Source organism: Protopterus annectens, chromosome 3.part1 (genome assembly GCF_019279795.1).
Source record: "Protopterus annectens isolate FY-2018-M chromosome 3.part1, PAN1.0, whole genome shotgun sequence".
Classification (NCBI taxonomy): Eukaryota; Metazoa; Chordata; order Ceratodontiformes; family Protopteridae; genus Protopterus; species Protopterus annectens.
In genome coordinates, this window is record NC_056732.1 from 237,819,438 (window position 1) to 237,841,323 (window position 21,886).

At 41.3% G+C, this 21,886-nt stretch overlaps 1 protein-coding gene across 1 annotated transcript in view; it reads right to left on the reverse strand.

Annotated features, from left to right (window-relative positions):
• Positions 1-634: 634 nt before the first annotated feature.
• The window catches only part of ATP2C1 (ATPase secretory pathway Ca2+ transporting 1), a gene marked incomplete in the record, with an annotated part of 2,099,819 nt that continues 2,078,567 nt past the window's right edge, over positions 635-21,886 (reverse strand). Inside the window, 1 exon segment of the mRNA XM_044066734.1 lies at positions 635-15,568. Coding sequence (XP_043922669.1) covers positions 15,417-15,568 — 152 coding nt within the window.

Consider the following 21,886-nt stretch of genomic DNA (forward strand, 5'->3'; position numbering starts at 1 on the left):
GTACCTAAAACTATAGAAAACTAACTACACTCGATGACCCAGCGAGGGGGAGGAAGGGAGGAGACCTACACTACCAACAGACACACTGAAAACTATGAAAAGGGGAAATCAGAAACTTCAAAACCCTACTTATGAACCTGGAGCTCAAGGATCACGATGCATTGCGAAGCCGCCGAAAAATGAGATCTGAGGGTTGGAAGGTAGTGGTGGTGTATTATAGGTAGGGGAGGAGCTTGGAGCTCGGAGCAGATGCTTATGAAGTTGCCAGCTCGGATCCGATATGGATCTGGTACCCACAGGTTGAAGATCAATCAATAACTACTCTCTGCAGTCAATTAACTGTCAAATTTCAACTTCCACTGGGTCTTGGTACATCTCGGGCAGACCGTCTGGTGGCAAGACAATGATAAAACCTGACACTTAGAAAACAAATGCTTTCCATATTTCAAATCCACTTTATTACAGAATGTCCACTTTCAGTACGTAGTGTAGAGTAACACTATAAATGCATCAGTCTTGCTTCATAACCCTTATGCACATTTTTTTCAACCCCTATTCTTCAAGTCATTTTCAAACTTACCAATTATAATTCTATTACTAATTAATATTGGTCTAAAGGTATAGAACAAACAAGTTAAAAGTTTATATCAAAAAAATTTAATAAACACTGTTTACTGCTCCATACAGAATGAAAATGTGTTGTGAATCACTGTTACAAGATATGATGACATAAAACACTAAATGCTTCAGAAATGTGGCACAACATTAAATAAGTGCTATCTATGAGGATCTGCTAGGAAAAGACCTAATATTCAAAACTGTTATAAAATCTTTTTATTGAGACTGAACAAACTGAGACACTGTTCTGCAAAAAATGACAGTTGGTAAGCATCACAGTGCAGAAATGAAATTGACTGCATTTAGAACTGGAACACACAAGCTAAGTGGTAGTAATTCTGAAGCTGTAATCACTTTTCATAACTACAGAACATGAAACTTTTCTCTAGACTCATCAAAATACATTAAAGTATAAGAAGTGTTTAAATAAATGTGATATATACTTGGAAACCATGTTAACTCAATATCACTTAAATATAATTGCAGTTCACTATGTAAAATGCAAAGTGTAAGCTGATGCAGAGTTTTAACTATTGATGTATCACAATTTAGGCTCAAGCCTTTTTTAAACACAGGAGTCTACATTACTTCATTGAACATTCATTTCCACTAACACCCATTCATTGACCCCTTTACATTGAACATCCCTTCATCCAATATTAAAATCAGCGAACAGTTTTTATAGGGAAGGGGATTACTTGTCCATTACAGTGATTATCTCACACACTACATCATTTCAAACCCACCAAGGTAGGGGGATACACCCCCCTACTTATATATACCAACTACGAGATCGCACCACAGTGGTGAAAAGGGAAATTTCTAATTATGGCCAACTAACTCCCTTCCCTACACAAACCGTTCAGTAATTTTAATATTCGATGAAGGGATGTTCAATGTAAAGGGGTAGATAAATATTTATTTGTGGTAAAAAACAGACTAAAGGAAAAAAAAATCCAGGTAGGGATTTACAAACTCCTTACGCTTGCTGCAAGCATGCCTAGGCTTGCCAAAATGTAGGACAAGATTCTAGATTCATAAACACCCACCTACCAGGCTTAAACACACATACCCTGACATTAAGTATATGCAAAATGCCCAACTATATGTGGGCTTGTACATGTGTATCTCATTTAAAGACCAGACTATTGTTCTGTGTAGGCATGGGCACAATGCTAAAAAAACTTAATGCGCAGACAGTTACTGAAGGAGATCACCTCCCCAACCTAACACCATCTGAAACTCTCCCAACAAACTCAAAGACGCCAGTTGGTGACAAGCCCCACCTTGCAGTCATCTGCATCTTCTTCTGCACGCACGTAATACTCTTGTCCAGCCTCCCTAACACTGACCTTACATACTTTTCAGCCTGGGAGTCACTGAAGCCCCACCACCATCACCCCCACCCCCAAGCATCCCACCAGTGACATAGAGCCCACAACCAACCTCTTTCCCACCTCCTGTCAGCAGTTTGAGTTTCCTGCCACCAACTCATCCTTTTGACTGATCACTGCCCCTGGATTCCTTGCATACAGCCAAGAGTGCACCCACTCTCTGATTACCCACCAGACTTTTCAACATTAGGTGTTTCCTTCTTGTATATCACCTATCCAGTCAGTAACTCTTACACTTGGAGACCTGTATCAACCTCCCTCTACATATTGGCAATAAGTGATCATTCCCTCCACTTAAGAGGCCTGCTACACAGGTCTGTTCTTCTATTCTCCCACTGTACATGCTCTACGATCTCTCGAGCCCTGGTATGTTACTCTGACTACTACAACCATATCACTACTGTCACAGAGGTGCCACTCCTCCTCGCCACAGTGGCATTAACTCCCTCTTTTCCATTTTGAACACAGGGTTTGGGTGTCAGATCACAAGTGATCGAATCACAGAGAGACCATGTTTACACCACTAGGTGGCTAGCACTAGTGATTATTTCAAGTACAGCACTGGTTAACTTACATTACAAAACAAGCTGAACCTTAACTTTCCCCATTTCTGCTGTGCATCTCCACCACCCTGGACTGGACTAGTAGTTTTGTGGAATCATGCACTTAGATACTGCAACCTGGCCTCCAGACATCCACAAAACCTTGTATATCAGGTACATAATTATAATTTCAACAGATTTACATGGAAAATAATTAGATATGTGCAGAAAGTCAGATGACTGGACAGAACAAAGTTCTGAATTATAAACAGAAAAGTCTGAGGCAGGAGCATCTGATTCATGCAAACACAGTAGTCGGGGAAAACAACAAAAAATACTTCTGATCAAAGTTAAGTCTTTCAGAATTTTCTTCAGCCTAACTACTTATTTTTGTATAACAGCAAAAAATGTAGAAAAAACAATAACAAACAAAAAAAACATCACATAGAAATGAAAGTTCCATAATCTTTAGTGGACAATATACTGTGTGCAATTAGGACCACCCAACAACTGAAATTACTTCATGCTGTGTTCTTCCTCTCCCAGTTTCTAAGATGCTGCTCAGTTTCCAACTCTAATTCTTCTTGGTGCACCTGTTAGGGTAACCTATGGGGACAGCATATACAAAAAGCCATGAAAAAAGGAATACAGCAGCAAAAAGTGCTAGCAATCTGCTTGCTGCTAGAAGCCGGGGAGGTGAGCAAGAGCGTGACTGATGTTCTGAGGCATGTTGGGTGGGTTATTTCACAGAAGATGGACACACATCCTCCAGATCTAGTATTGTGACACGTGCTTTTTTAACTGGTAAGAAGTGGTTCACCTTTGATTACACATAGGACAGAATCCCCAACTGCACACCCAAGTAGGCCCAGCTAGGCAAATATAGTTTTGAATAGTATAGCCCCAGAGGAGGATTGTGTCTTGGAAGAAATGTCCATTTTGTAGCATTTGATAAATGTGTTCCAAAGACAAACCATGCTGCTGCTGTGAAATGTCATATACTGAAGCATTTTGCTGAATGGGCCTTTTAGGATTCTTAAAGGTTGTGACCTCCTCTGACAAAGCAAAATTTTATCAATCCAGTATTCCTAGGAGAGGGTGATTTTAGATGCCTAAAAGCCTTTTTTATGTTGCAAAGTAAACAAAGAGATGGTTGGTCTTTCTAATCTCCATGATTCTACTGAGAGAGAATGTTACAGTTTTTTCGAAATGCATCCAGTGGAGGAGTTTCTCCCTCTTTATTGAGGTGGTTGAGAAAAAAAAAAGACAATGAAGTTGACAGACTGGTTGAGGTTAGTTTCTCTCTCTAATTTGGGTATGAAGTAGGTGTTCATCCTAAGCACCATTCTGCACTTGTGGAAAGTAATGGAAAGACAGTTTACTGATAGGACTTTAATCACTGACAGTCCATTATGTTACAACATCGTTAGCCAGAAGGGTGCGTTCCATGACAGATCTCTGAAGTCTAGTCTGCAGTTTGACTTGAAGGCAGGTTTTGTCAGCCTCTTTAAAATGAAGCATAGGTTCAATATGGCATGGCATCTCTGACTGGTAGCCTTATTAAAAAGTTATCTTTTAGCAATGTCTTGCAGACCCTAGTGCCAGCAAGTGAAGGTTAAGTGCTGGTCTTCGAAATTTGAGATGGAGGGGGGATAAAATGCATCTTAAAGGACTAAGATTATGCTTGAAGAGATCCGTCAAATATCTTAAAAGATTGTTTTAGAGCTGCTGATTGTGGTTCTATACCTTCTTTGGCTGCCTAGTGGACCAACCCATTCCACTTTTCCCCGTGCATTTTCTTGACCGAGTGTCATGATAGCTTTGACTTTAGAAATAAATTGGGGTTACAGGCCATATTCAAAACTGGAAATGCCATGCTGACAATGTGAGGGCACGGACATCTAGGTGAGGCTTGCCTGAGAGTATGAGATTAAACTTTAAAAGGAATGAGCCTGAACTTCCTGGACACATGGGCTGCTACCAGAATCAGGTCATGCACTATGGGTCCAGTCTCACAAATTCACTGCCTTTCTCCAAGGGGGAACAGAGTGGCTGCCCCCTTGCTTGGTGATGTACTGGACCACCAACATATCTATGTGAATTGCTGAGGGTCAAGTACAGCGAGAAGTACTGCATGAAGGCCTAGAATGTTCATGTATAGCTGAGATTTCTGATAGGACCAAGTCCACCCCAAACTGGACACATCCATGGCGAGCGAATTAGAGGGTAGGAGAGTTTAGAACAGCTTGCTTACAGCAAAACTGGGGGTGTGGAGCAACCATTCTAGCAGTTCCATTCACAAGTCTACAATGAAAAGTTTCTGTGACATTAACTGCACATGCTTTCACCACTGTAAATGAAGTGACCACTGTACAATTCTCAAATATAAACATGCATGTGGCACCATGTTGATAACTGCTGCCATATATTCTAGGAGCCTGAAAACATTGACTAGTATTCCACTCTGAAATGGGAAAAAGTAGTCCAAGGAAGCCTTGAGGGTCTTGATTTTTTCCTTCCGACATAAAGGCTTTGCAGAACTTCATGTACAGAGTGCTCCTAAGGAAGTAAAATACTATCTGATGATGTTAACTAAGATATCCAGAAGACCGAACTGCCTGATCAGAGACTACTTATGGAGGTTTGGTAGACCTAAAGAAGGAGCAGCAAGAAGCCAGTCATCTAGATAAAGGAAAATCGTGTTCCCTAGCAACCTCCGGTGGTCTGGTACTACTGTAATGGACTTGGCAAACACAGTGTGGTCCATAGCATGACTGAAGGGCTGGATTTCAAAATGGTGATAATTGGCTCCCACCCAGAAACGTAGATACCTCTTCAACTCCATGGCCATTTTTATGTGGAGGTGGGTATTCTGGAGGTCAGGGTGGGGAGAAGGTGGAACCAAAAGAAACTTGAGTATTAACTTTAACCTCTGTGGTTTGGACATATCTCTTAGATGGCTCTTTTCCTTAGAAGGTTGGCTACCTCCTGCCCTATTTTTTTCCACTGAAGGGGTGGGACCATCAGGTGTGATCTTGAATTGTAAAGAGATGGTTATAAATGGGGATCTGCAACCTCTGGATATTGTGTCACCAACTTGCTTGTTCTGAGTGATTTTAAAATCATTATTTGTAGTGCAGGGACAATCATCTTCAGAATGCCCCAGAGGGAATCAGTCAAAAGTACCCTTTAGAATAATGCTGACTTGATACAGAGCAGCCTCAAACCCCAACTTTTTGTTATTACTATTAACCAAGGGGCTCCATTTACAGTTCCTTCCTGCAACTTCTTGCTGATTCTGCTGCAGCTTGACTCACAACCAAATTTGGTACAGGTTCCAGAATCTTCGAAAAAGACTTGCATGGAGGCTAAAACTTAATCCCCACAGCTGTGACAGTTTGGTCCTTCTTTTCCATGTTCAAATTATCTCCTGCCTTCATTTCTGAGTAGGAAAAGCCACATGAAGCAGGAATTTAAGAAAGGCAGCTCAGTGTCTTCTGCAAAACCCATCAGCACAGCCAAGCATGGTTGCACTTGGCAATACTTACTAAGGTGAAACTCAGCTATGCTGTAAAGGGCATGGACCATGTGATTTGTTAAGTTGGAAGATAAACACATCTAGACTTTTAGCATCCGTTTTTGTGACCCATTTGGCAACTCCTCTAACACACACAGCAGTTCTTCAGTCATCTCCTCCCTCTGAAAATATAAGTAGTTCAGTGTTCTCATGGACAACCCAAAGGCCAAGAAAACTCACTTCCTCTGCCCATCATCTTAAACTCCTTACCCAGTGAATGGATGGGCAGGGTTTTGAGGAGTGGGTGCCTTTTTCAGGTCAGCTGCTAATGTGATAGAGTCAGGCCTGGCATAAGTGAAAATTCTCTCTGCCTTTCAGGACACTGTGGGTACTGAGTCAGGGTTTATCCAAGACAGCTTGGTGGTATGTTTTAAGACATTAATGATGGGACCAACATGGAAGCCAGGAGCATACATCTGCAGCAGATTCATGCAGACTTCTATGGAATGATGGGACAGGGTCTGTGGCCAACCCCCTTTTTCTTGTATCAGGTGGAGGAACTCAATAAAATTTATGTTTAATAGGAGGTGACAAGGTGGGAGTCAAGCCCAGCTTCTTTTCCAGGTCAGTGATAGGAGACTCTACATTAGAGTCTACATGTTTTACTTTACACAAGTATGATTGAGTCTTTTGGGAAGATTTCCCACTTAGATGATAAAAAATACTTAATGACCTTTATGTACTAACAGGGTTTGTTCTATAAACATTGGAATGGAATGCACTGGCATGTAATGTGTATAACTTACATCTGTCAGAGCCAGGTCTGATGTGACCAAATGCAAAACATAATACTTTGCAAGTACCAGTGGAAGGGACACTGGGATAACTAACAGGAGTCAAATCTGATGATAAGGGGTTGACAGTTGATGCTGGAAGCAAGAAAGATGGTGACAGAAACAGGCCTTGGAAGTACAGCACTATGAAATGCACTGTTGTTGACACTGACAACACCTAGAATAGAGGCTCTGTAGCACTAGCACAATCTGCTGGAGAAAGGGCTCCACCAACTGCTGAATAGTCACCAAGGATGGTGATTTCTGGTCTAGTAACAAATCACCACAAGAGGCAATCTGTTGGTGAATGTAGTAATGACTGGAAAGGAGAGAAGGCAAAACCTGGAGGCACAGCAAAGCTCTACAGCAATTCCTTTGTTCCATGAATGGAAGACTGAGTTGTCAGCATCTTCTTTCTCTTACCTCCTACATTGGCAAAGTTACCTTTTAATAATCTACTTCTGACTGTGCCATTGCCTGAAATGAAGTTTCTTCACAACAGGCTGGATCATCTATTACCGGGGAGATGGTTTTCGCAAGGAAGTTCTGTGTTTCATTTCTTTCTATGCCAAGATGGGAACATCTGTCATTCTTATTTCCCTTGTTTGACAATGTAAAGGGTGGAAACAGCTTTTTAATAAGCTTGACTGCAGCAGTTTTTAAATGCAGATTCCCATTTAGAAATGGAAATGGATTGTTAAGACTTCTTTATTAAGGGTTTAAGAGACTGTTGTAGTGGTTTCTTATTTGGAAATAGATGCTTTGTATTCCTGCTCTTGTAGTCTACAGGACAGTGTGTCTTTTGGATTAGGAAAGTGGACAGTTTGCCCTAGCATCTCTTACATGGAGAGTGGTTGAAACCACTACACATGGGACATCTACAGGATAGTGACTTTTGGTTTAGGAAAGTGGACAGTTTGCCCTGGCATCTCTTACATGGAGAGTGGTTGAAACCACTACACAATGGACAGTCTGTTGTACTGCCCCTTTCACTCATCATTGGGAACAGTGTCCTGCCCACAGAGGCATTCCATGAACAATGAATTCACTGTGCTGTCACTATGGGTTAAATGGCCTTGGGGCCTGTACACTGAAAGAGAGAAGTAGGGAGGGAAATGGCAAAAAAAAAAAATATATATATATATATATATATAGCACAACTATAGACTACAAGAAGGAAAATACACGGTCACCTTAAGAGGGCAACACAATCTAAATATGGCACTGAATGGAACACTCCAGTCAAAACTTGATGACAGATTCTATACTCAAACTTCTGTGACAAAAAAAAAAGAACTGGACAGATGACAGTCATGTAGGATCTAAGCAGCATGAAAAAATACAAGGTGCTGAGAAGTCAATGCCTGGAGTTACTGCAAACAGACCATGTCTTATCAGATCAAAGTGTACAGGGCAAAAATAAGGAGAAAGGACTTGGGTGTCAGAGTAAAACTATGTTTGCATTCATCAATCACACTCAAACGGGAAAGAGCTTAGAATCTATATGTTGTTAGCACAAAGTACAATACCAAAAACATTAAAACCAGAAACTGGAAAAATGTCCCAGGAAATGCATGTGAACTCCACTCCACAGAAGGTGGGCGCTTGACAATACCAAGAAATAGGAAATCCTCGCATTGTAGTAACAAATGAAAACCTCAGATACCACAAAATCTGTCTATTTTTAAGAACATCCCACATTCCTGTTACTTTAGCAAGCACCACCTAAAAGAAGAGGGATCAACACTACAGCTGACTACAGAGAAAAGTCCTACATCTTAGAGGAGAACCTCACCAATGATAAAGACTTGCTGTTGATCCAATGTCTCCTTTTTTCTGTTAAAAAAGTAAAGGAAATTTCTTCTTTCAAAACACTGTTTATTGACCCATCTTATACAAAGTAAGGAAAGGAAAGTACCTCATATACTGAAAGAAGAGGCAAAAGCAGAGTTACATTCCCTATCTTATCCCACAGACATAACAAGCCTCTCAAACATCCTGCACACTGAGAGATCACAGGGAACATGGAGGCATGCCTTGTGTGTACAAGAATGGAGTGTAGCTCATAAAGGGCACTACCTTGTCAGCAGCACACACAGTATTTAGGGTACCCAGTTTAACCACTATAATACTAGCCTGTGGAGAGAATTCAACATTAAATACAGAAGAAAAACAAAACAAAAAGCAGACAGCTCAAAAAATACAAATGCCACTGACAATAACAGTTCAAGACTGAATTAGCTGTGAAGCAAAACCAACCACTGCACCACTGTGTTGTCCTACTACGAAGCCCCTCGCACACACTGCAAACGATGGAATGCCCACAGAAAAGGTGTTCTAAATTTCCTCAGTTTTGTTTCATCACAGAACAGTCAGGTCATCAGAGAGTCAAACTAAAGGCTGAAGGCTCTAAAACACCACTGCTACTAACTTCATGGGGAAGGCCAACAGTATGATGGCACTGAGGGTACCAGATCCTTGAGAAAGGCTCAGTTCTAGATGGTCCAGACTGCCCTATAAAATAAATGCACTGAACCAGGAACTGGGTAGATTTCATTTGTGATACTGATGTTTGTGACTGCAGCCAAGACATCACCAGGAATCCTTAGTTTGTGGGAGGGCAACAGCATCCAGGTATCGAAGAAGGGGAACATAAATAAGTTGCAGTGCTGAAATATCTTCCCTAAAACAGGCATCACCCTTGGAAAAACACTGGAAACACAGGAAAAGCCTAACTGGAAGCAGCTTGCAGTAAAAATGCTATACTTCCACAGCAAAGCAGAGCAAAGCAAAGGAATTACTGAGCAGCTTCCAAATACCTGGGTGCCAACATACATTTATTAAGTCCATTCATACCATCCTGAAGCCTTCTCATAGGCAGCATCAAGGCCTGAACAGTAGCTATGCGAATGTTCACATAACTTGATGTAAGGGCTGTAATCACTCAGTTCCAGTATGCAGCTGCAACTCAGAGGAGACAAAGACCATTGTCGAACAATCTTCCCCCAAAAGTCTCTTTGCACTGACTTGGTAAAGAATAATAAAGGCCACACAAATTGCTCCTCTGACACCAACTGACATTCCACAGGGGTTGTGACAATAGAAGCCAGAGATATTCCAAAATTTGGTAACTTTTTATAGCATCCAATATTCACCTGTCCTAGAGGATGGCTTGCCTTGCTGGTGCAAACCCATGCTTCGTTACTAGTGTGGCCAGAAGTAGATAGGATTGCTGAAGGGCCGTCTAGGTTAAAGCCCTCTTGGTAGACTTCAAAAGATAGAAAGGTTGTGAGCAAGGTGATTTGTCACTTGCCAGCTTTTGTTCTTCTTGAACATCTTAGGTAGACTTAGAGGTGGGCAAAGAATTACAGACACCCTCAACTGTACAAAGGGACTTGCTACCCTTTTGCACATCTTATTCTGGCAATTGGATCAGATTATCACAGTGCCTCCATTTTTATTTTATACAGAAAAGGAACAGCTGACCAAATGCTGGGATTTCTGACCTATATCAGGGAGACAAAATGCAAAAACCTTCCTTGGGCTGCCTGATAAAAAAAAAGAAATGCCCATTTGGGGATGGCCTGTAAGAATGATTTATCTTTATGGCACTGAAGGCTCCCCAGTCTAGGTGCCCAAGTAGCACATGCAAAAAGGCTAATAAATTATTTCACAGTGGGATCAATAGCCCAGGGTGTTTTTTTACCCGTAAGTATAAGCAATCATGCAGATTCTGGGTAGTTACAGAAGAACTGTATTTCACAAGCCTTTTTTTTTCTCCAAAAGAGATCCTCAAGTAAGGCTGCTAAAAGCTACTGAGTGAGTAGGGGATGGAAGAAGCCAATGTTCATCTCTGAAGAACTGACAGAGTAGGGGAATCAAATTTGTTTAAGTCAAAATGAGACATAACCGAATAACCTTTGCCTACTTTGCCTGTCTAGTGTGACAGGAACTCTAAATAAGGGAAAACAAAACAGGGAGCATCCGTAGACAACACACCATCTCTACGAAAGGAGCAAAATATGTAGTGAATAAGTACAAATGGACTTGTAATTAGAGAGCAGAAATTTTGGCAATTTAATATTTTTGGGTTTGATCACAAAGGCTTAATTTAGCTAGTCTAATCCCTTGGAGACTTTCTCTAGGATTGAGTCAAGGATCTCTTACTTGGAAGCACCTGACACAGCAAGGACTCAAAGAGTTTGCTAGAGTTTTGAAAAACTAGAAGAAATTGTGTAATATTACCAGTTCCCATATTTATATGACTTCTTGATGCAGCAGGTGGGGCAGATGGATCATTGTTTTTGACGAGGAACATCACAACCGTGCTGCCTGTTAGATAAATGTGCATTTCTTTTTAAGAGATGAAAAAAGTTCTGCAACACCATGAAATCAGCTGGAAGCATTGGGACACAGCAGTCGTCTATTCTGTTCCCATTCAAAAAGAAACATACTTGAGATGAAAGCTTAAACTGCCTAAACAGGGAGGAAAGACAGTTAGAATGCTCAGTTTTATCCACAATTCCAGGAAGAAATATATTAGCTGGTCAAAAGCATCCAAATGAGTTGGTCACATGTGCCCAGTATTAATTCTATCAACTGAAAGAATTGCATGAGTAATTCTCAAGATGATCTTGACAAGGAGTCCGTCTTAATGGAAGTTGGTGTAAAGCCTGGAACTCAAAGGATTTCTTCATCTAGAGGAATGGAATTCTGTGAAAACATTCTTGAAAATGGTTGAAGTACACGCCTACACAAATCTTCCTAAAAGGGAATGGAAGGATCAGAATATTTAAATGACAGCCTCTGAAACTGAAAAAGAAACAGGGATAGGAGTGCTGCACATTCTGATGCTGCAATGCATTAACATCACTCGAACATGAATGCAGGCACGTAATGTAAAACACAGCTATCACCTGTTAAGTGGCATCAAAGGCATGTGTGTAACATGATAAAGAACCCAACACAAATTAGGAAAAATGGGCCTCCTTGGACAGGAATGGAACATCCATATGGAACATCATTGTCAAAAGCAGCTATAAAGAGTGTCATGGACAACCTAAATGAGGAGAAGCACAAGAAAAATGTTTTAACTGGATCTTGTAGAAGGTCTGCATAGTCAGAACCTAAGGAATATGCCAATTCAAGTCAGGTACAAATAGGTCTCATTTTTCACCTATGGAAAAGTATATACTGTTCACATCCTTAAATAAAGTAAAACACAAGTGGTAGAGCACATCATGGTCCAGTCAAATTTCAGATTCTCTGACCTGGCAAGGATCCAAATGCAAATGAAGCAAAATCCTGGAAACTTAGATCCATGCTGCACAGCCAGCAATGATACGAGTACAGACATCTTATGACAAAGCAGCAGTAGTAGCTCTACTGAGAGAGAGGCACCTGGCTAAAGAAAGAAGCCAAGGACAGAGAGCCTCTTCCCATACTTACAAAACCTAACATACGCAACTTTAGTACTCCATTAAACTGGAAAAATTTCACCCCTTCACCAATCACTAAGTCACACTGCTGGATGTAGTATGAAAGGCCACTACAGAAAGAAAGACAGAGCGAACGGCTAGCAACAGCAGATAATTCATGAAGAGAAAAATATCTTTAAGACCCAGTAGCTGCCAACTACAGATAAGAGCTCATGGGCTGAGTGATATTTCTCTGTATAGCCTAAGCACAGGCCATACAAAAGGCCTGAATTTTATTTGACATTTCTTGCTAACAATCAATAAGCTACAGACTGGAACCCAGAATGCCATTAATGGAGAGTGACCATACCACAGGTCAAACATGCAGTTACAATATCTGCACAGTACTGCAGTTACGGACTGAGGTGAATATTACAGTGCTCTGAGTACACTGTAGATGACTAAGCCAATTCAGTAATCCTGAACAGAAGAAAAACTTTCTAATGGACCAAAACACCAGAACAGCATTATGCCAATTAGAATAAATGGAATTTCACCTTGCTTGTACTGATGTAAGACTATGACATGACAAACAGATGCAAAGATAGACAAGGGAAATCCTTGGGAAGAAGGGACTTCCAAGTTGTGAATGTATATACCAGGCTAATTTGGAGTTCTATCAACTGGACAACATGGGAAAAATTCCACAATGAAAAAGTGATGCACAAAATCTCAACAGTCTGCCCTGCCTACTCGATGGCAGTCCTTTGGTATAAGAAAAAGTTATGTACCCGGAAAACTGGAAGGTCACTGCGGTGAATACTTTTGTCAAAATGTTCTCCCAGATTCTAAAGGGATCCATTCAGGAGAAAGAGTTCCCTGCTGACTGAGACCCCCTAAAGACCTAAAACAAACTTGCAAATCATGGACACAAGAAAAAAAAATCTAACTGGAATTTATGTTCTTAAGAACAGCAGGAAAGAATCAAGGGCAGCTACCCAGTTCCCTTCAATAAGAAGTTCCTCTCAATGATGACTTAGAAATTTCAACCGCAGGTCCAGGCCAAGCAAGAAAGTACAGTTAATCTAAATATGAACAATGCATCACCTGCTGGTAATGCATACAAACAGTAGACATGTTGACTGAGACTGTCACACAGCAGGTTCATATCAAATATTCAGTTTTTATCACTGTGAGCAGTGAATATATAATTGAAAACCTGTGAAATTTCGGTTCCATCACTGTCATAATGACTGATGCACAGACAGGCAGGTAATGTATGAAAAAGAGGAGTTCCTGGAAAATATGTTTGCTGAATTAAAACACAATCCAGTGCAGCTGAAATTGTTTGCTGACTTGCATTTTGCTCCTCCTTACTGAGAATAGTCAGCTGAGGTGGTTTGGTTACCTTGTGAGGATGCCACAGTTGTTGTACCAGGCACAGCCAACTGGAAGGAGGGCTCAGGGAAGACCCAGGACACTGTTGGAAATGTAGCTCTTAGCTTCCCCAGGTACTACTGGGGGTGCCCAAAGGACAAGCTGGGAACTGCTGCCAGGGATAGGGAAGTGTAGCCTACCCTGCTTAAGTTGCTAGCACTGCAACACTTATCAAAACCAGTCATTTTAGAAAATGTAGGAGGTGACAACTTGCACATGCCACTATGACTTGCTTATGTGATTCATACATTGCGTGGTTTGACTTGCACAAGTACTACCTTAAAGCACAGAGCATATGTGCTTAATACTTTTTGAACAAATTTCTTCTATACTGGTCGGGATTCTACCTTTATTCTGTAACAAATGGTTCTGTGCTCAGCTGTAGCTGGCTTCACTGTGTGGTCAGTTACCAAATTTATACTAGGCAACACAATATTGCACATTTGTTCCTTCACAAGATAAAGCAATGTAGCACAACCTGTATTTCAAAGTACACCTCTGCATCTCAATAGAACCTCAACAGCAAGTCTTAAAATGCAAACTTAAAACTGGAAGCCAGCAGCTACTATATCCTTTGACTGTTTGTCGTCAGAATTGTTTGCCCAGCAGTGGGATTCTGAATGAAGAAAGTGCATCCATCAATGAGCTCTAGAGTCTACATCTAGCGAGCAGAAAAAAATTTAAGGTTACAGCTTGCAGATAACATTACATACCTTCCACCAACAAGTGGTACACATGATTAAAATGCAACTAAAAATCAGCAAACAGATGCATGACTTTAAAAATGTATTTTTAAGCAGTGTGTGTGAATTAGTGATCACTGAACTACAACCAAAGATCATACAGGAAACAAAGGCTTTGTGAGACACTGTTCCAAGCTATTTCTACCAGACTGCAGTTATGGCTCCAATAACAGATGTAAAACTGTAACTCTCCAAAAATATTATTAAAAATGCAACCAAATGAGGTTGGCGACTATCGTGCAGCACATAGTCATATTATGCTGATGCTCCCATCCTTCTTAGGCAAATGAAAACAGTGCTTTAATAAATATTTAAGAAACATTTCATGTCATAAAAACAGTCCTTTCAATCACAATAAAACATGATTTAATAGTGGTCACTTCCTTCTAGGTTTATACAAAATAACTGTATTATAGCACAATGTACTGCTCTTGTCATTTCAGATATTAACTTAAACAGTAAAGTAACAGAGTAGCAGCAACATGGCACCTGCCTGACCTCAGACAGCGCAAATGGAATGCCATATAAGTAAAACAAACCGAATCCAACCTCCACCGATCAGTGTAAAACCAAAATAGATTATACACTTAAATAATAAAATAAAGCAACAATAAAAAAATGACATTTGTTCTGGTTTAAAATTTGCATTTCATTAAACTTCTTTCAGGTCTTTGAAAACAGATTTGGTTTTGAGATGTCAACAACTCCGTTAAAGAAATAACATCACCTCAACATCACATGTAATTCCACTAGTGCTTCTCAGTGGTGCACATGAAAAGCGGTCTTACGTGAGAAAAACATGTTCATATTAATTTCATAAATAGGACTAATGACGTAAAGGCTGCTTTGATACCCTCGGCAATAGCATTCCCAGAAGGCAATTCCAAGTTCAATAAGAATTCAATGCAATATGCATCATACTTCATGGAAAGGTGAGCCATTGAGCTTCTTGAACTGGAAAAGAGAGCCACCATGCTTCTGGAATCGTTCTCTCACCTTTTCTAGTTTCTTTATGGTCTCAGAGACAATGCATACAGAAGAAGTAAGAACCACCAGAAATAAAAGATCTGGAAAAGAATGACAAAATTGCATATAATGCTTGTTATATAAAATGCAATTTTCACAGTGTAAGCACACACATATCCATACACACCCCAAGGGAGATGTGTTGGTCTGACAGAGCATATTTTTAATTACTACAAAACTCACTCAGCAAAAACATTTTAAGGAACAATTAAGAAATTTTGAATTGTTAAGTGGTTAACATCAACTTGCATAATATATAATATGCAAGAAAGGTTCTGTGTGTCATCTATCAAAGTATCAGTTGTTCAAATTCTATTTTTAATATGAAAGAATACATTTAAATTGGATTTCAAACTTTTTTTATATGTAGTGCAGTACCCAAACATCCATGCACAGGGGGCCATTTTCACTTGCTTATCAGTTGCTGATCAACTCAAAAAATTGCTTCAGCTACCTCATTCAAAAACAGTGCAATTTCATACTCGGCAGCATTTTAGTTAAAAATCACTGCACCCATTGTAAAATACTTGAAAGAACAGAATGAGGAAAAATCAAACTCAAATGTATCAAACATATACAGATGATTATACAATGACTGTCCATTAACATTCAAAAATAAAAACGCTGATTGGTAACAAGCAAGTCTGGTGTAAATCGAGCATATACCAATGGAAAACAAGTCCAGTCACCCGGGCCTTCTTCTATTAATATATTCTATGGAAATTCTACTTTTCTTTAATGTAATTTTTTTTTTTTTTTAAATAAACTTTCAAAAACCGGAGACTTCAGAAGAATGAGACAGGTAGGATAGAAAAAAAAAAAGGTACGTAATGCAGAACTTGAGAAAGTAATGGATTATCCTTGTATTTTCTCTGTCCTGTCTCTCCTGTACATTGAAAGTCTCCCAATTTCATTTTTTAATTAAAAACAAAAGCAGCAAAGATCTCCCTTTCTCCGTTGCTTCCTTGCTTAAGAGTGGGAATACAAGTCCCATACGCATGCGCAGTACATCAAGTACTGGGGAAAAACGTAGAAGAGTAGCACAATGCCATTATACAATGACATTATTTAAGAAAAGTAACTTTTCTTGAATGATGTCATTGCCTAATAGCAATAACCCACGGTTGGATGTGGGTAATGCTGATTTACCCACTGCTCATAGGATCATGTTGGCTTTGTTTGGTCACTCAGGCTTCACCCTTGTGACCAAACCACATTAGCCATAGGTAAATCCAACATTACCCACACCCAGCTGTGGGTAACTGCTATACCATCTTGTGGTCCTAACCTTCTGTGATATTCAAGGCTTCTGTTTTTCATTACATCTTTTAACCTATTTTTTTAATTACTCTACTATTCAATGTTCAAGCAGACTCATATCAAAGGTGTTATCTTCAAAAGAGTTGAAACATGTATTCTTGCTTTTAGTGATGATATTCTTCATTACTTAGAAAGCCCCTTTACTAAAATTAGAATTTAGTGCAGTGTGATTTTCAAACTATATCTTTTCATATCAATTTTAACTTCTTTGGAGAATAAAGAATAGTTGTGTAAAATCTTAACATAACCATAAATGTTCTTCTCTTCCATGTTGCAGTATTCTTAGTGTGGGATTTCCCGCCTCAGGCAACCCGAACATCGGCTCCTATACAAAAGCTAAAGCCTGGTTGCTGTAGGTGTGTGGGATGTCACTTGTAGGGCCATAAACCAGGGGCCTTAAATGTGACATCTGCACGCACAGACCTCAGAACTTGAAGGCCAGACAGACAGTCCCAAAGAGAGTAATAAGTGATTGTCAGCCAGAAGTGTTAAGTGTCATATGCTGGCTAGTTGCTCTTGGTGAAGGGCAGAGCTTCCTAATACCTAAGAGCTATGTCCATAGTCCAAACTTAATCCAGGGGGATGGGGGAAGGGAAGGAATACTGCAACGTGGAAAAGAAGGACACCTATGGTTATGGTAAGATTTTACACAACTATTCTATGTCCTTCTAGTCCTATGTTGCAGTATTCTTAGTGTGGGAGAATGCCACAGCTTAGTTAGAGGGAAGAGTGGAGGTAGAAGTGGAAAATTCCAGAAACCCCTGGAGGATTGCTCTAACAAAGCCTGCCCTGGCTCTAGAAACGTGATCCAGCTTGTAGTGTTTGATGCAGGTGTGAATAGTGGACCAGGTGGCAGCTTCCATAATGGAAGCTGTGTCCAGCTCTTTGAGGAAGGCTTTGGAAGTAGCCATGCTTCTAGTGGAGTGAGCTCTCAGCCCATGGGGTGAGTGTTTGCCATGTTGTAAATAGCAGAAGGAAATGGATTTTCTGATCCAACACAAAATAGTTTGTTTGGAAACTGCCTTGCCCATAACCCTGGTGTGGAAAGAGACAAATAGTTGGTTTAATTTTCTGAAGGACTTAATTTTGTCTAGGTAGAATCTCAGTTGTCTGTGTACATCCAGGGAATGGAGAATCCTCTCACTATCGTCAGTTGGAAAGGAGAAGAAGGTAGGAAAGTGAACAGATTGATTTAAGGACAGTTCGTTTATCACTTTGGGCATGAAAGAAGGGTTAATGCATAAGGTCACCCTGTCCTTGTGGAAGGTTGTGTAAGAGGGGCAGGCCATGAGAGTCTAACTCTGACACTCTCCTAGCAGAAGTGATGGCCATCAACAGTAGAGTCTTCCATGTACACAACTGTAAAGTAGCATTGCTAGCTGGCTGAAAGGGGGCCAGTGTTATTTTTTCCAGGACAAAGTTTGGGTCCCAGGGTGGTGGGAACTGTTTTCTAGATGGTCTAATGTGTAAGACCCCTCTTAGGAAAAGTTTAACATCTAGCCTGGATAGCAAAGGGGGATCTAGAGGCAGGCAGGCAGGCAGGCAGAAATGGCTGAAAGGTGCACTTTCACTGAGGAGTAAGAAAGGACATCCTTAATGAGTTCACACACATGAGCAAGGACTATGGAAGGGTCTGCTTGGCTGGGTCCCTGTCCTTATGTAGACACCATTTGGAGAATCTCTCCCATTTTGAGAAGTATGATTTTCTAGTAGCAGGTTTCCTGGCCTCCCTCAGAACTGTAAGCAGGTCCTCTGAGTAGTGGTGTCTAAAATCTGTAGGTGAGGATGGATTAGGGTTCCCTTTTGTTGTGTGAGAAGGTCAACCTTGTAGGTGAAACTTGTGGTGATTGCCCTGGGCTAGTGAGTGAAGTAAGGGGCACCAGTGTTGCCTTGGCCAGTACAGGGCCACCAGCAAGATTTTTGGTTTGTCCTTCCTGATTTTCAGTAGGACCTTTTGGATTAGAGGGAAGGGGGGAAGCATATAGAAACAGTCCATTCCATGGAATGCTGAAGGCATCTACTCTCCAGGCAAGTGGGGAGTGACCCTTGGTGCAGAAAACTGCACAATTGTCTGTTCTGGGGGAGGCAAACAGATACACTTAAGGAGTGCCCCACCGGTCTAGAAAGATCTTTCTGTTCAATATCCACTCGTGCTGTAGAGAAGATGTTCTGCTGAGAATATCTGCTTGTTTGTTGTTCTGAGAGAGGATGTATGAGGCCTGCAGGGACAAGATGTGCCTGGAGGTGAGGTCCCAAATTTGTAGAGTTATTCTGCAAAGGAGTTAGGCTTTGGTCCCTCCTTGTTTGTTGAGGTACCACATAACTGTGGTGTTGTCTGTGAATATTAGAATGGGGCCAAAGTGGAGGGTAGGAAGTAAAACCTCCAAGGCCAGGAGAACTGCAGTCATTTCCCTGATATTGACATGCTTCTTTTGAAGGGTAGGATTCCATGTTTCCTGAACTTTGAACCCCTTGAGGGTGGCTCCCCACCCTAGGTCTGATGTATGTGTGTGTATGAATTGGGTTGGGAAGGAGATTTGGAGTGGTAATCCCGGGTTGTGAAGGATTTGTAGAATCCGCCACCTTAGTTCTGATTTGAGGCAGGGCAGAAAAGGAATTTGCTTCTCCATGGAGTGTTTCTGTTGTGATCACACATTTTTGAGGTACCACTGGAAATTTTGCATGTGCATTCTTGCTAAGGGAAGCATAGGAATGGTGGCTGCCATAAGCCCCAGGAGTTGCAGGAACTGTCTTGCAGAAATCTGAGGTTCCAGTAAAAGGTTTCGAAATTGAGTGGAGAGGGAGTGGACCTTTTCCTGGGGAAGAAAACCCCACATCAGATTTGTCCTGATTCTGCAGCCCAGAAAGATTTTGTCTTGCTGTGAGAGCAAGGAGGATTTGTTTATATTGAGGGTGAAGCCCAAGTTTTGAAGAAGGGTGGTGGTGAACCTGAGGTGGTCTTGGAGGAGGGCTTCTGTCTCTGCTAGAAGGAGAATGTCATCTAGTAGGGATAGGGTTGGATACCTTGGGTCCTGCAGTAAGCAATGGCTGGGGCAAGGAATTTTGTGAATACTCTTGGAGCAGTAGACAAACCAAAGGACAAGGCTTTAAAATGAAAATGAGAACAGGGTCCAAAAAAACATAAGAATTTTCTGTTGGAGGGTTTTATGGGAATATAGAGATAAGCCTCCTTTAGATCCAGTGTGACCATGATGGCCTGGGCTGGGATAAGAGGGATACGAGGAAGAAGGGTCAGGAAAGAAATCATTTTGAATGATGGAACTTTTAGGAATTGGTTTAGGAAGGATAGATCCAGCATAGGTCTCCAAGGGCCGTCCTTTTCGGGGACCAGAAAGAGTCTTGAGTAAAACCCTTTTCCTTCCTGTCTTGAAAGAACAGGTTCTATTGTTCCTAGTTTTTGGAGGTCTAGAAGAATTTGTGGCAAGAGGTGGATTTGATTTTTGGGTGGGAAGGGAATGGGCCTTGGGATGGGCTTTTCCCTCCAAGAACGGAAGTATCCATTTTGAATGATAGTCAGTACCCATTGGTCTGAAGTGATGGTTTTCCAAAATGGTAAGCAGTGGGTTAGGCGGGCTGACAAAGGCAGATGGGCAAGGCAGTCACACATTGTTGGGTGCATTTCTATCCTGAAATGGCTGTCTAGGAGTTAGGTTTGCCTTCTGGTTACTCTCCTGTGCCTGGTGGAGGAGGGGGTGCCAGAGAAGGGGATCTCCTGACAAATAAAGTCTTAGCAGGGTAATTCCTGTAATACTTAAGAATAGGGGACACAAGCAAATGTTTGATGTCCTGCAGCTCCTTGCTTTTCTCCTGCAGGTTTTTAAAAAGTTCTGCAGATTGTTTACCAAACAAAAGGTTATGGTCTAATGGGGTGTCTATAACTTTAGTTTTGAAGTCTTCAGGAAGAGGCTGTAGGTGAAGTCAAGAATATCTGCAGAGGGCAGAAGCAGAAGCTGGTGATCTAGCAGAGGCCTCTGCTGTGTCATAACTACACCAAACAGAATGTCTGGCTACCTGTGAAGCCAGAGACAGTTTAGATGCTATGTCAGATTTAGTAGGGCAGTTGGGTGTGGCAGCCAGGAGATTGGAGGCTTGTTAAACAAGGTCCAGGGCATATTTTATCATGTGTGTCTGGTAACTAATAGCACGGAACCCAGGGTGGAGGAGGTGTACACTTTTTTCCCAATTCTTTCCATGCTTTTGCTGTCTATCAGTAGGCAGAAGAGATGCAGAAAGAATAAGTCTAGATTGCTTGTCCGGAGAGACAGCAATTACTGCAGGGTCTGCTGGGGGGGGGGGGGGTTAACTAAGAATATTTGCTTATCAGGTACCTTACAAAACCTATCTGGTCTTTTAGGTGCAGGTGGTTGAGAGTCAGGATTCTTGGATGCAGAGGTACAGGCATCCAGATAGGCAGATATGACAGGTGGGATGGCTGATGGGGAGGGAGACTCCACTTGAAGGAGTTCAAAATACCTCCTCTGGGTGTCAGTCATCTGGGTAGTGTCCCATTTGAAGTACTCTTTCATCTTAGTTATAGCTTCACAAAAGGTAATGTCCTCTGCTGGGGAGTCCCCTTCAATGGATTCCTCATCTGGGGAATAGTATTCCAAAGGAGAGGCAATCTGGGATACATAAGAGATGGACTCTTCAGAAGAAGAGTAATAAGGTTCTAGTCCCTCCTCTCCTTCTTGGGTAGTCTGCAAGAGGAGAGAAATGGTGGAGTCAGGCCTAGGGCTGAGTACAGAGTTAGTAGAGGGTGACGAGGCTATGAGCCTGAGAGCCATAAAGGCCTGCATCAGAGAGTTAATGAATGATTGCCAATCTGGAACTCCTTCAGGAGTAGGAGTCAAATGCTTAGTTTTTTTGTTTTCACTTAGTAGGCATAAGTCTAGAAGAAGGCCTAGGCTTAGAGGCCCGAGTCTCAGGAATTGGCATCTCTGAACGTCTTCCAACTGATTCTGTTTCCCCCTCGACCTCGGTAGGCACAGACGTTTGGGCTATCTCCATGGACATGCCAG